The 14,346-nt window shown below is 61.3% G+C and overlaps 2 protein-coding genes across 2 annotated transcripts; both read left to right on the top strand.

Annotated features, from left to right (window-relative positions):
- Positions 1-1,067: 1,067 nt before the first annotated feature.
- On the top strand, positions 1,068-5,525 carry VOLCADRAFT_89154 (uncharacterized protein; the record flags this gene model as incomplete). The annotated part of the gene is made up of 5 exons (XM_002948812.1): positions 1,068-1,073; positions 1,359-1,683; positions 2,248-3,116; positions 3,597-4,134; positions 4,210-5,525. 5 exons carry the CDS (start codon positions 1,068-1,070, stop codon positions 5,523-5,525), a joined length of 3,054 nt encoding a protein of 1,017 aa, XP_002948858.1.
- Positions 5,526-7,215: 1,690 nt separating this feature from the next.
- Positions 7,216-13,862, top strand: VOLCADRAFT_89153 (uncharacterized protein; the record flags this gene model as incomplete). The annotated part of the gene is made up of 8 exons (XM_002948811.1): positions 7,216-8,451; positions 9,016-10,369; positions 10,479-10,525; positions 10,603-11,707; positions 11,968-12,052; positions 12,126-12,195; positions 12,490-13,280; positions 13,766-13,862. The coding sequence occupies 8 exons, from the start codon at positions 7,216-7,218 to the stop codon at positions 13,860-13,862; spliced, it is 4,785 nt and encodes a 1,594-aa protein (XP_002948857.1).
- Between the last annotated feature and the right edge of the window lie 484 nt (positions 13,863-14,346).

Raw genomic sequence — 14,346 nt, 5'->3', positions numbered from 1 at the left:
ATACCGAAAAATACTTTAGAGGCGGCAGGCCTAGTCAAATGAAACCCTTAAATTATAATGTCGCACAATTGTGTTGTAATAATTGTAAACGTGCGCGCTACTGAGCAGCGCCAGTGCTGGGCGGTTACCTAAGCAGTTGGCCAAGACAGGGTTAAGGCAGCTTGAGCAGCTATTCAGGATTTGCATAGGCAATGTGATGTACATATTCTTCAACAAAATTGTAGCGTGAACTGGATGCAATTTGGAATGCACAGTTGTAACCTACACGACATCCCAACGCATCCTGTATGTGATATGGTAAAACGTTATGCATGTTGTCGGTACTGTTGCCACTAATTGCCCGCCATGGTTCGCAGTGAGACCTGAGATACCGTCAGAGCGCGGAAACTCGTAGATAGACCCGATTGTCACTACTAGGGAGCAGACCGCCCTCTATGCCAGCACAACAACGATATAACTAGACATCGCAGTATAAAGCTAACCTTGATCGGGATTGTATGCCAGGGACTTGGTCATTTGGACAGCTGAGTAGCGGACAGATGGATAGAACGATTGATGTGCAAAGTCGCTCCCCAGCGGTGTTCATCCAGGCCTGTGACTCGTAGTACGTAGATTGCGCGCCGTCTCTCTTGTTGGGTCCGGAAATCGCATTTCAAAATACGACCTCGCAGTGCATGCGCGCCCCCAATACCTTTTCCATCGAGGTATAAATTTCAGACGTGAAACTTAACGCGAGTAAGAGCTTGGGACGTGAACCGCCCACCTTTCTCCCCGTACAGTTGTTTGCTTACACGGAATGTTGACCCTTTCATGTTTCCACCTTCATATCACTAGGTTGCGTTGTGTGATGATGGTGAGGATTCGTCAGGGGTGCCATGATTGGAAGCGTCACTGAAGCGTGAGAGAGCTCCACAGAAAAGCAGCATGCACGGTCCCGCTTCTCTTCATGGCTTATATAACTTTTAATAAGGAGTAAGAGGATATACTGCCCTCTGATCAATTTTGGTTCAAACTTGAGCATATTGGGTAGGCGTTCAATAGATTGCGCGTTTGGTGACTTGTAAGCCATGGCGGTGAGCACATCAGTTCTATGCACAATTACAAACAGTACAGCTACCAATACCGTTCTGCCATGCTCAACTTGGAGGAGCCTATGCAAACAGTCCCAGTTGTCATCCCTGCAGATGTCTCTATGAGCAGCGCGCCACCTCCAGATTCTGCGGACCGACATGGCCCTATTGTAAGACTGGTCTGGGAAAGATATAGCTTGAATATTCATCAAACCTGCTGTCCACGGCTAATTCCGCGCTCCTTCTCCCGCTCCCGCCCGCCGGCTCTCCCCCAAACCCCCCATGCAGCCTTGGTGGATGCCGAATGAACCTACTGCCGAACGCATAGGAGTATTCTCTGCGCTCTGCCTGTCGGTGCTCCTTGGAGCTGCCGTGGGGTTATATGCCATGTACCGGTTGCAAAAATGGCTCAAGCGCGGCCGCGACGCCGTGCTCGAAGAGCCCAACACGGCAGCGGACCTCAAATGCGGGGACGCGTCGTACATTTGCAAACCGGGGGCCGCCAGTATTGCGCCCTGTTGTCGGAACAGTCAACCGCCTGCGGCCGCAACAGCGGCAGGGCTTGCGCCTTGGCCCAGCCTCAAGCACGGTGGTCCGTACAACGTAGCCGCAGGTACGGGGGCCCCCATAGTTATTAAGCATTGCTCCGTGCGGCGGCAGTCCGCGGGTTGACCGTACCGGGAACGCTACTAGCATGAGATGAGAGACCTAAACAGGGAAGTTTTGCGGACGAACCTGGTGCATGCGTGGTCATCGCTCCATGCATGCTCAATTGGCAAAGAACCTGGCCAAACTGGATCCTTTCACCTTTTGGATCATGACGTGTCAACATTTCATAATACCATAAGAGAGTGTACCGCTGCAACCTGCAACGACGTGCCAACTACATAGCAACCGCAAACCAACTGCACATCAACTGCAAACCGATGTACAGCTATCATGCAATGATGTATCTCATACAAAGGTATACAATTCACGGTAGACTACCTGGGTTTTTACCACGACATCGCAAAAGGATTCCCTTCTGTCGACTCATGAACGATACACTAATCGCGATACACGCATTGTCCCGTGCGCCGTGCGTTGTGGCGTCGTGTAAAAACCCCGTAATTCGCATGTCTCACAACAATCCTAAATCCAATACCTTGCCATCCCCCCATCGTGCACGAACCAGCAGGCGCTGGGGTCCTGCCCATGCTCGACACCGCTGCCAACAGCATCGGAGCTGCACGGCATCCACTTCCTGCAGCCCCAACACGGACAGCAGGAGCGCAAGGCAAGGGCTCACCCTCCGGAAGTAGCAGCAGCGGCAGTGATGCTGCCACCGCCACCGCCAGCCCCGCCTCATCTTCTCCGTCACCGCCTCGCGACGACGACGATAACGACTATCCTCAGGAGCCGCTCAGCCCTCATGGCAGTCGTCATGACTCGTCCCGCAGCTTCACTGCTGGGGATGGCTTCCCAGGGCCGGATGGCCCCGGGAAGGCAGTCAGGCGGGTGCTAGAGACCGGGCCGGAACCGGCCGACGGAGATGGTGACGGCCGTGGAGGGGACTGCAGCGACAGCAGCCGTTATGTTGCGATGAACAGCGTTGGGACTGGGCTGGCAGTAGCACTAGCAGGAGGGCCCGGAGCTACAGCCGGACCCGGATCCAGGGAGTTCGGGATTCCATCCTCGGCGCGAGTACGACCCGTTGCTGCTGCAGCCAATGAAGGGGGAGGGGTGGCGGCGCCGACGACGACGCCGGTGCCGGTGACTCCGCCGGCGAGAACGCATGCGCACATCGTAACGCCGCAGACCCCCTCATGCGCTGCGGCAACCCCAGCGGAAAGCGCCGTGTACGCAACCCGGGCTCTGTTCGAGTCATACCACGAGCGCGAAATTGAGCAGCGTTTGCTCCAAGCAGTCTTTGGTCCATGTCACCAGCCCGAGATGCCGCCAACGCAGCAGCAGCAACAACAGCAGCAGCAGCAGCAAAATTGGGGCTACGATACACGAGGTGGCCTTTGTGCTCACGCAGCAGCTCAGCTGCAGCCGTCGCCCGCGGTCAGCGGCAGAGGGACCGGCGGTGCCGCCGCCGTTGGGACGCGCTCCCTGGAGCTTACGTTGCGATGGGGTTCCGGAGCGTCTCTAGAGTCAGCGGCAGCAGCAGCAGCAACAACAACAGCTGCAGTGGGCAGCAGTAGCGCCATGGCCAACTCCTCTGCCGCCGGCCCGCTAGCGGTTGGGTGGCCGGCGGGTCATGGGGGTCTGGAGGCGGCGACGCCACTGGGGAATAACCAGCCGTCTTGGCCTCCAGCATTGAACCACAGCGGGGTTGGCGGCGGAGTGCCTGTGGCGAGCGCGCGGGATTTGTTGTTAGGCCGTGTGACACCGTTTCAGCCGTACATTTCCGGCAACTGCCGGATCCCCGTACTCCATCAGGCCGTCGTACTGACGCAGGGGTGTCCCGCCGCCTCCCTTCAACAATCACCATCGCCATCGCCGCCGCCACCAGTACTGCCCACTACGCCGCCGCATTCACAGATGACTATGCTACCTGTGCCAACCCCGCTTACGGCAGCTGCCTCAATGCCACCGCCGGCGACGACACCTATAGATGGCTCCCGCCAGTGTGCGGATTTGGCCATAGCGACAGCTTGCCTCAGCGCGCCGACGCCGGTGCCCCCGCCACGGCAGCAGGAGCAAGAGCTGACAGCGACGGCAACGTTGGCGTCTTGGCGCCCATCTCTGGCGGATCCGCAGGGCCAAGGAGCGCCGAGCGCGCCTGAGCTCCTGCCGCCGGCATCTGTACGGCAGCAGAGTAGGGAGGACAAGAAGGGCGCTGATGCAGGGCCGGTGTCGGAGCCATGCCTAGCTATAGCATCTGCACCCACGCCATCACCATCACGGGACCCGTCCAGGGAAGCTGTGCGCGAAACGCCTGCTCAGCTTCCGCCGGCAGCAGACTTCTTGCTTCATCCGCCGGCACCTGCACCGTCGCTGCCGTCGTCGTCCCCTTGGTCGCCCACCTTCCCCGGCGGCCAATCGGGCGCCGCCGCCAGGAGCAATGCAGAGGACACCGGTGGGTGCGGCGCACCGACGCAGCAAGCCGGTACCAGCACCACCGCGTCCCTTGTCCTCGGCGCCGCTCCCGCAGTAGCAGCAGTAGCAGCTACTGTGACAGGGTCGCGTATGGCAGGGGCCGCCGGCGGCGCTGGCGCCTCGACGACCGTTGCCGCCGCATCTTCTTCAACTATTCCCAACCACAGTACCGCCAGTATCGCTTCGGTGGACGGCAGCCGGTCTCGCAGCCCTGGCGGCAGCGGCGGCGGCGCCGGAGGCACCCCGGCGTACGGCACCGTCGCGGCTGTGCTCGCATGCTTGGCTGGCGAGAATGCGGCGCAGCAACAGCCGCCGCCGCCGCCCCAGCAGCAGCAGGAACAGCTAGGGCCGTTCATATCGCAGCTGCCGCCACCATTCATGCCGCCCAATCCATACCATTACCAACAGCATGATCGCCTTAATCATCCTGATCATCATCATCATCATCATCATCACCAACATGAGCAGGAAAAACAGCAGCAGCAGCTGTTTGAGCCAGGGACGCAGTTCTTGCACTTGCAGATACCGAAGGCATCTATTTTGCCGATGCCGCAGCAACCACCACAGCTTAGTACGACAGCTGAGCAGTACGGCAGCAGCGCGACCGCAGACCATTCGATTCAGCCAGCCAGGCCTACCGCAGCTGGGCCTGGCGGCCTACCGGGATCGGACCCGCCGCTTGGCGTAGGTGTCTCGGGGCCGAGGATGGGTGGCGGCCGTGGCAGCGGCGACGGCGCTGTGGACGGGCGTGCAGAGGGATGTGGTACGGACGGTTGTTCATGGCACGATGCACATGCCTTGGCGAGCGCAGCGGACTTTGCGGAAGGCCGTGGCGAAAGGTTGTGGGGGCTGCGCCGCAGTCACAGCAGCAGCCGCGGCATGAGCACCCGATGGGCTCGCAACCCAGGTATGGCGGCCACCGCGGCGGCTATAGGCACGGCAGGTATGGCGGTGTCACCCCGCGGCCCTTCCGGTTCTTTGTCGAGTGGCGATGGCGGTGGCGGTGGCGGCGGCGGTCATACTGGCGACGACGGGTCGGTGGAGGCGGTTGGATTCCTTCCGCGTAGAGGTCCTGCTCAATTGGAGGTCTGTGGTCAGGACGCGATGGGAGTCTGTGGCAAGGTAAACGTGGACAGCGGTGTCGGTGCCGATGCAGTGTTGTGCAGGAAGGCGCAGGTGGTGGCGACGCGGGGGTTGCTGGTCCCGCTGGTGCCAATGGCACCCAGGGTGTGGCCGGCGTCGGGCGCGGCTGGTGTGGAGGGACCTCTGGCTCGGAGCGTTGCGGAGCGTCTCATGACGAGCAATCCGCTGTTTAGGCGCATGGAGGGGGATTGTGGAACGCCCGAGGACAGCGGAGCTGAAGATGAATAAAGGCGTGCGGCGTGGTCTGGTGTGATGTGACGTGATGTGTTGTGTTGTGATGTGATGTGTAGGTCGGTGCCAGAAAGAGCGGCCTGGAGGACTTTTGTTTTGGCGTGTTTTGGCGTGGCGTATTTATGCCTTGTAAAATGGCTTCGCCATGATAGTTTGTTGATATCAACATTCGCGCTGTTGGTGGCATGGGAGATTGCAGCAGGGGATTTACCGCAGGGATGGATGGCTTTTGTGCGTGCTGGAGTGGTTGAAGTAGGTTTTTTTTGCTTGTGGCTTTCGCAGCGTTGGCACGTGGAGGCTTTCTTTTTGTACTATAAGTACATTGTTTTCCTACAGCAGGTGTGCCGAGGTCTGACCTTGGCATCATAGCGTTCTATATGGTTTCGGATCTTCCTTACCAACCCGGTTCATTTTCCCGTTTCTCGGCCTTTGCTTCCACTTGATTGCACTGAGGTAATGTGTGACGGATGGATAGCTGTGCGATATAGCAGCCCAGGAGAGCGGGCTTTGTTGACTCCAGCGCGTGAAGTCCCCCACATATGAGCTAATGGAGTGAAGTACAAAATCTTTTTATTTTTGCGTCTACAATGAATGGATAGAGAGCGTGCGTATGTGTGACTCGTCAGGTTTTGAGAGTCCCAAGGGACAGCGGGACCCTATTAACCACATTGGTGCTCGCACCAATAATGTTTCCACAAGGATGCAGATTCCACTCTTCGAATTCTTGTGAGCACATGACTTGGCCGTATTGGATTAAAGGGAGTAACTTTTGCTATGTAGAGATCTGTAAGTACCAATCTGGCATAGGCACGAAAGCCCTGAATACAATAATGTAAAACCAAAGTGACTTCTTTTCTATTATAGATTAAGTTGGCTTGTTGATCTGCAGTTCAGCCACCCTGAAGCTTGCAAGACTGCGTATCATTTACACCTGGCTTTCGACTTGGGAACATTAAGTTCCGAAAAGATTATGTCCCTAATAAATCCTTAGCCGATGGCGGATTGACACGGAAAGTGCATCGGCGCTGGTGAGCATCGCCGCCCTTTCAAGGGTCACTCCAGAAGGATCAACCTGAAATACCTACATGACATAGCTATTTGACATCCTAGCAGGGACTTTCATGGTGGTCGGGTCCTCTACGCACTGGCATCCGCCCCGGTCTCAGGTATAGTTTTGCCCTGCACCAATCCACGGGCTGGGGCGCTTTGCACTATAGTTCTTGTGACAATATCTATGCAAAGCCGATTTTAGATCTGCCATCCTTATCGACAGGCTATCTCGCGAGGGCCGTCTCAATTTTCGTTTGCGCATCCTGGTTCCCACCATGCGCTAAATCTGGTGGCTCCAACGCATGATGGAGCAGCAGGGATCTCAAACACGTGTTCTGCACGGCAGGCCCCGGAGCCTGCTCGGCAGCATCTGGGCTACCCGTTACCGACAGTGAACCGGCGGTCTGCCACTTCTGTCTCTCTGGAAAGGGCGCCAGGCGATGCAGCCAAACCTCGGGATTGCGCGCAAGCGGCAAGCGAGTGCCGGGCTGAGACGACAGCTTCCCCCCGCAGCCACGGACACGGACCCAAATCATCATCGCACACCGTTCCCGACCCCGCAGCGTTGACAAGCTGGATTAAATCATCACGCAACGTCCCGCGCCTTCAGCGGCTTGTCCGGCAATATGGAAACCAGATGAATCATATCCACGTGAGCGCGGTGCTCACGCACTTGTCACAGCTGGCCTCAGTTGACGCTTCTGTTGCATCTGCACTTGCGGCCGCTGCCCACCCCAGCGCCACGCCGGCTCTGCACCCAAACCATGGGGCTCTCAACCCAAGCGAACTTCCCAACACGTCACCGGACTCGCGGCACCCGGAGAGCAGCATTTCGAGTGGTCGGAGTCGGGCTTCATCCCCGCGACTCGAGGGCATCCCCGCGGAATGCCATGCAGATGCCGTCACGACAGGGGCTGTCAGCGGTCCGGCCGTTGACGGCATGGGCGAAGACCCTGCTTGCGTACGTGAACTGCTGCGCGTTCTGCTCACCCTATTTTACGAGCAATTGCCGTCCTTCGAGCCGCGACAGCTGGCCAACACGGCGTGGGCGCTGGGTAAGTGGCCAGCGGGGCTGGCGGGCCGCGACGACGCGCTCGTTGCCGTACTGGACGCGTCAATGCCGCTGCTGCCTCACTTCGGAGCCCAAGAGCTTTCCAACCTGCTACACGGCTGGGCGTCGTGTGTATCCTCCTCACGTGCGGGTGCTGCCGCAATCACCACCACCACCACCGGCGGCGGCAACGGCAACCGCAACGGCAACGACGATGGGGGCAATAGCACAGCCTCAGTCCCTGCCGCAGCCCCAGCTCCGTTACGCAACAGATCCCCCACCGGTCCACCTCCTGTGCCTCCGGTTAATAAGCCTCTTTCGCCACTGGGACCCCAGCAGGAGCGCCGGGGGCCTTCGACGCCCGAGTTCCCAGTGACCCAGTTTGAGCCGCAGCGGTTCCTAGAGGCCCACTGCCGCGCATGTGCGCACCAGCTGAGGCGGGGTCGGTTCAAGATGCAGGAGCTGTCGAACTTGTTGTGGTCCTGGGGTGTGCTGCTCGGCGTCGGAGCTGGAGGCGCGGAGGCAGGGCCGGGCGGGGCGGGGCCCAAGAGAAGCAATAGCAGCAGCAGCAACAACAACGGCGGCGGCGGCGGCGGCAGATCCTCGTCTTGGATCCCTGGTTTTCTGAGAAGCGGGGAGGGGGTTGTCGGTAGAGGGCAGCCATCTGATGGGCCGAAGGCGATAGCGGCGGCGGCGGCCGGGGGCAGGGACGTCGCAGCGGTGCCGTACCTGGAGCTGCTGACGGCCCAGCTGCAGCTGGGCATGTCGTCGGCGGGTCCCCAGGAACTGGCCAACAGCATGCTAAGCCTGGCTCGGCTGCAGGTGAGGCTTTCATGCACTTTCTCGCGGCGACGCTGGGCCATATGCTGTGTGCCAGCGTACATTCGGGGCCGAATTGCGCCGTGTCATTGTTATTGAGGCGTGCTAATTGATGCTGCCCTAGATTTGATGTGTTCGTGGTGCCAGTCGACGTGCGTGCGCGATCAGTGCTCCCTGCGGCTAGGCCCTGGGCGTGTGCCGCCAACATGCGTGGTCAGCCGCAGCCGACTCATGTCGTGCCGGTCAGCCTGTTCTGGACTGAGGCAGCGATGTTTTGTTGTCGCCACTTCTGTCCCGCCTTGTGACGTTAGGTGTTGTCCCTTTCCTCGGAGGCTGGACGCTTTTCTCCCCACCCCGACCGCCCCGGCGTCTTGGACACCTAGATGGATCCTGCAATGGACCATTGCAACCTCGCGAGGCTCTTTTTTAATTTGTCTTTTACATTTTACATTTTGCTCTCCCCCGCCTTTCCCCGTTCCAATATTGTGTCATGTGTCGCACTACATCTCCCTTGTTGCCTATGCGTCCAAATTGCTGTCCTCTCGTCTCCCCCATCATGTCTCGCAGGTGCTGCCTCCCCTGGAGTGGTTGGAGGCGTTTCTTCAGGCCTCACGCGGACACCTGTTGGCGGATCTCAGCCAACAAGCAGTCCCCGGAAGCTGTAACGACGGTTCCAACGGCGCCAGCGGCAGCGCTGTTGACTCGCGCTCCGACTTTCCCCCGTCGCGGCAACGGCTGATGCCGCCGCCGTCGCGACTGACCCACGGGTCAGCAGCCGCTGCCCGCGTCGGCTTTAGCCCTCAGGAGCTTTCCAACCTGCTGTGGGGTTGTAGCAAACTCCACTTACGGCTGCCACCGGCCTACCTGGACGACGTGGCGCCCGCACTGGAGCGGTGTCTGCCGCTGATGACGCTGCCGGAGAGAGTCAACGTGCTGTGGGCCCTGGCCTGGCAGGCTAAGCTGGGCGTCGGGGACCACTGGGGTCCTGCCCTGTGGAACGCAGCGGCGGTGGCGGAAGAGCCGGCGGAAGCTGCAGCAGGGGCCCCCGGGCCCTATTGCACCCCGGGCGGCGGTCCTGACAGAGAGCGCGTGCATGGGACAGCAGGCGCCGCACACGATCGGGGCGTCGCGGCGTGTGGGTGGGAAGGCAGCTCGGCAGGGAGCAGGACGGAGGCCCAGGTGCCGGAGTGGGTGCGCCGGCAAGGCGCCGGCCGGGAGATTGAGCGAGGGAAGGCTGTCCTCGCTGCACTGGCTGCGGCAGAGGCGACGGCGGAGGATGACGGAGGAGGGGCAAATGACGGGGAGTTGCTCCAGGGGGTGGTGGCTGGTGCGGCGGGTCTTGGGTTCGGAGCTGGACGACCAGCTACTGCTAGGTATGGCGACGTTGGGGAAAGGCTGGATGGGCGCGGAGCTCCGACTGCGGACGTCGGGTCGCAGTGCGGCAGTCCGGAAGAAGAAGCGCGTGGCGATGTGGATGATGGCGATGAGTCGCTTGAGCTCGAAATGGACCAGCGGCGGCGGGACGTTGCGGCCGCAACAGGGGCTGGCGGCAGCAGCAGCACTGCCGTGGTGGCGGCTGCAGCAGCGGCCTCGGCGGCCACCGGAGCGCCCGTGGACCAGGATGAGGCCATAGGATTGCTTCTGGGCCCCCGGACGGAGAACTCAACAATGCTCCGAAACCCCCTGCGGCCGCCGCCGCCGCCACCATTGCCGGACCTCGATGCAGCCCAGCGCCAGCGGGCGCATCCTGCTGGCGGGCACCAGCCGCAGGCGGGGGAGAAGACTGATTCGAATCCGAAGCGCGACGTTGACGTCGTGAATCAACCTATTTCTCATGAGTCCAATACCCAGTACCACTTGCTGCACCAGCAGCAACACCACCACCACCACAGGCAACAGCAGCAGCAGCAGCAGCGGAAGGGTGAGCTGTTGCCATCTGGACCATCGACATGGGGAAGAGGGGAGAAGGACTTGCCGCTTGCGCGTGTGCATGATTTGGCAGCGGCGGAACAAGATCCATTGCCGTACAGGTCGGGAGCTGCGCACTACACTGGTGAACCCCCCTCTGGATCAGCCGGTGCGTCGCTGGTACGACGTGTCGTTCTTGCCGTACTGGATCCCCTGCGCCGCGCCCCGGACGCCTCGGCGGCCCAGGACGTGTCAGTGGCGCTTTGGTCGGTTGCCACCCTGGCCGCATCCTCGTTTTCCGCATCCACTGCCAGCCGCACTGATGCATGCATGTCGCTGCTGCCGACGCTGGCGACGACCAGCGCGGCCGCGTCGCCGGCGGCAGCTGACGGCGGCTTCTTCCCCGTTGGCCCCGACAGCCCCGTCGGCTTTAATCACCGCGGCCATAACCAGACCCACGACTACAATCGCCGTGGAGAACGCATTGTTAGTGCAGTTGTGGATGGCGATGTTGATGGTCGTATGGGTAACCTTACCGATCATGCTGAACGCAATGGTGAGGCGGCAGCTGACGGCGTTGCTTCTTCAGCTCACGACACAGTCATTACTTTTTCAGTTGGCGGCAATGGTGCTGTCCGCGTCAGCGCGCTGCTGGAGCCACAGGAGGCGGATGCACTGGTCCGGCTGTGGAGCCGTTGGCTGGAGGGCATGTCGCCGCAGGGCCAGGCCAACTGCATCTGGGCGGCGGTGCGGCTGCGGCTGCGGCTACCGCACGACCTGCAGAGCCGCCTGGCGACCTGGCTACATCGCCGAGCAGCGGATCTGGGACCCGCCGAGACAGCGGCGGCGTTAAGGGGCCTGGGGCTGCTAAGTGCGCAGCTGCGGCCGTCAGCGGAGATGTCACGCGCCGCAGCGGCCCTGTTGGAGCAGGCGTACGTGCGCGCCGGGCGCTATGGATTGTGTGAGCTGGCACAGGTCTGTTACGGCGGCGCGCTTCTGCTGCGATGGGTAGGGCGAGCGGGCGCTGCTGCTGCTGCGGACTTGGAGTCGGTGCACGGCCTGACAGTCGGTGCCGGCGGCGACGGCCTGCCGGCAGCACCGCAGCAGCAGCAACAGATGGCGCTGCTGCCTGCCGCCGCGGCGGTGCGGATGAGCATGGATCTGGAAGACGCGGGTGTCTTTTTGCCGGCAGTGGGGACAGCGCTGTTGGCCGCAGATGGCAGTGGTGGTGGTGGTGGCTTTTCACCGTTGGCCGCCGCTGCGGCAGCCGCGCAGCAGCGTCGCCTGGCGCAGCCGCTGGATGCGCTGTTGGGCCGCTTGCAGATGGCGTACCGGCGGGAGGATGGCCGCGGTGGGCACCTCCCTGCTGCTGCTGCTGCTGCTGCTGCTGCTGCTGGTCGCCGTGTCCACCGCGGGTTGGTACCAGGATCGGCATCGACGGATCGCGAAGACGCGCCCTTGGAGGCCCCGTTGGGGCTTGAGGTCTTGGTGATGACTGTGGATGCGGTCGCGATGGTGCTGCCGGATCACGTCTCCATGGCCCGTGGGTTGGAACTGTCGGCCTGGTGCCAGGACCTTGTGCGCGTGCACGCGCGCGCTGCCCTGACGCAGGTGCCCCACCACGTCCGGACGCTGGCACCGCTCCTGCATGCCATCGCCGCGGCGGCGGCGAGCTCTGTACGAGCCGCCAGGGCTCGTAAGCAGGCGGAGAGGGATCGCCGCCGCGCAGCTGGCGCGGCGGCCGTCACCGGCGCCTCTCCGGCGCGCAGTAGCATGGACGAGTTCACCCGCAGCGGCCGGTTGGCGGAGCGGCGGGAGGAGCTGCGACAACTGCGACAGGTGCAAGAGAAGCTGGAGGCCTCGCAGCAGCAACAGCAGCAGCAACAACAACAGGATCATCCGCATTTGACACGGGCGCAACAACCGCTACATCACCCAACCTCGCAGGAGATGCCGGATATGCAGTTGCAGGCGCAGTTGCAGGCGCAGCCGCAACCGCAGCTGCAGGCACAGGCATCGCCGGAGCCACCGCTGCAGCCTCAGCCGCAGCTTCAACAACATGAAATCCTGCAGGCTCCCTCCTCACAATCCCAACCGCCGCACCCTCCGCGAGTGCGCCATGAACAACAGCAGCAGCAACAACAACAACAACAACAGCAGGAGCAGCAACAACAACAGCAAGACCGGGAACAGCGTCAAAATCCGCAATCGGCGAACTGGGTCGCCTCTGGTCTCAGCACGAATTGGCTGCAGCGCTTCTGGGCCACCAGTGCACCCTCCCTGGAGGAGGTCTCCCCCAAGGAAGCCGCCATGCTGCTGTGGGCCATGTCCTCTTTGGCTGTACAGCCGCCTAGCCCATGGATTTCGACGCTGCTGCGCGCTGTGGAGCCGCACCTACGCGCCGCCGCAGTCCGTGGCGGTGCCAGCGGCGGGGGAGGTGTCTCTGACCAGACTCTGGGCGTCTTGCTGTCCAGTCTGGGTCACCTGCGAGTGCGACCCTCCCCTGAGTGGATGGCGGCGGCATTGGCGGCAGTGGACGTGTGGGCGACGGAGGGTGTCGACGAGCGAGGCAGCGAGGGCCGTGGAGGGCGGCGGCGGATGGACCCGGCGGCTGTACTCGGTGTGCTGTGTGGGCTGGCTTACCTGGAATGTCCCCTGCCGGTGGAATGGATGGCGCGGCTGGTGCGGGCGGTGGCACCCCAGCTGCAGTGTTTGACGCCCGCGGAACGGACCCGGGCGTACATGGCGGTGGCGAGCTTGGACGCGGCGCTGGCGGAGCGTGTGGGTTTTGAGTTTTCAGAGCTGCTGGCGGCCGGCAGGGTGGGGCGTGGCCGTGGAGGGGCTGGGGCCGTGTCGGAGTGGGAGAGGGGGGAGGAGGGCACGGCGCAGCAGCGGACACTCTTCACCCGGTCTCGGGGGGGTTGGTGAGGATGGTTTGGCGGCCGGGAGAGGATTGCGGACTTCAATGCAATGCGGTTGTTGGCAGGTTGGGACGTGACGCGGCGGCATGGGATGGGATGGGGAGCAGATGGCACACTACCCAGAGGGGTCCGAGAGGAAGAGATGGGCAAAGATGGGCTTTCACGACACGGTTTTGTGGGGTGGGGAGGGGAGCGGGTCCTGGGGCGGGGTCGTCGGATGATGAGGGAAGGGGTGCCAGGCGACAGGGGGGACATGGAGGTGGGGGTTGGCGAGTACCGAAACGACGCCGAGAAGAAGAAGAAGCAACAGCAGTAGCGGTAGCGGTAGCAATAGTTGGAGGAAGAAGCGATTAAGTTTTAGCCAAAAAGGAAATGTTTGTCGTGAGAACTTGTCGTGGCATCGTGCGGTGGATTCTTCTCTTGTTACAGGGTGGTTAAGCTTCACCATTCACCATATATCCTGCTTTCCATCATCTCTTGTCTGTCAGTGAAACGGGATGGGAAGTGTGCGGTGGGACCCTCGGTGCGCTCGGTCGCGCCCTCATGTGCAATCACGGGCCCACTGTGACTAGCGGCGCGGAGTGACTAGCGGCGCGGAGTGACTAGCGGCGCGGAGCGAAAGGTGCTGAAACGACTAGTTGATAAAATTGGGCATTCGCTTCGCTCGCCACGCGTTGTGTTTGGATGAACAGATCCAAAGAGCGAAATGCAGGTGATGATGGTGGTGGTGGTGATGGTGTCTTTTATAAAGTGGCTGAGACAGCAGCTGCAGGATGAAACCGTGGGGTGGGGCGGGATGGGACGGGACGTGCGGGTTGTCTGTCCGTCTGTATGTGCTTTGTTTGCGCTGTGGTGAGTCGTCTTCGAGATCAAGGATATAGGAGGTACCCGATTGCGATGATGCGGATCGCGGTAGTTATCGTAGATGGATAGATAACTACCGTTTGGAAGCCTAACCGATGGTGGAGTGCAGTCTTTTGCGTTGGATGCAGGTAGGTGGGTAGGTAGGTAGGTGGGTGGGTCAGGATGTCTTGCAGGGTAGAGGCTGGTCCATGGACCCGGGCTGACA

This window comes from Volvox carteri (assembly GCF_000143455.1).
Source record: "Volvox carteri f. nagariensis unplaced genomic scaffold VOLCAscaffold_11, whole genome shotgun sequence".
In the NCBI taxonomy this organism is placed as follows: Eukaryota; Viridiplantae; Chlorophyta; class Chlorophyceae; order Chlamydomonadales; family Volvocaceae; genus Volvox; species Volvox carteri.
The sequence above is the reverse complement of the archived record's forward strand: the minus strand, read 5'-3'. Positions and strand labels throughout refer to the sequence as shown.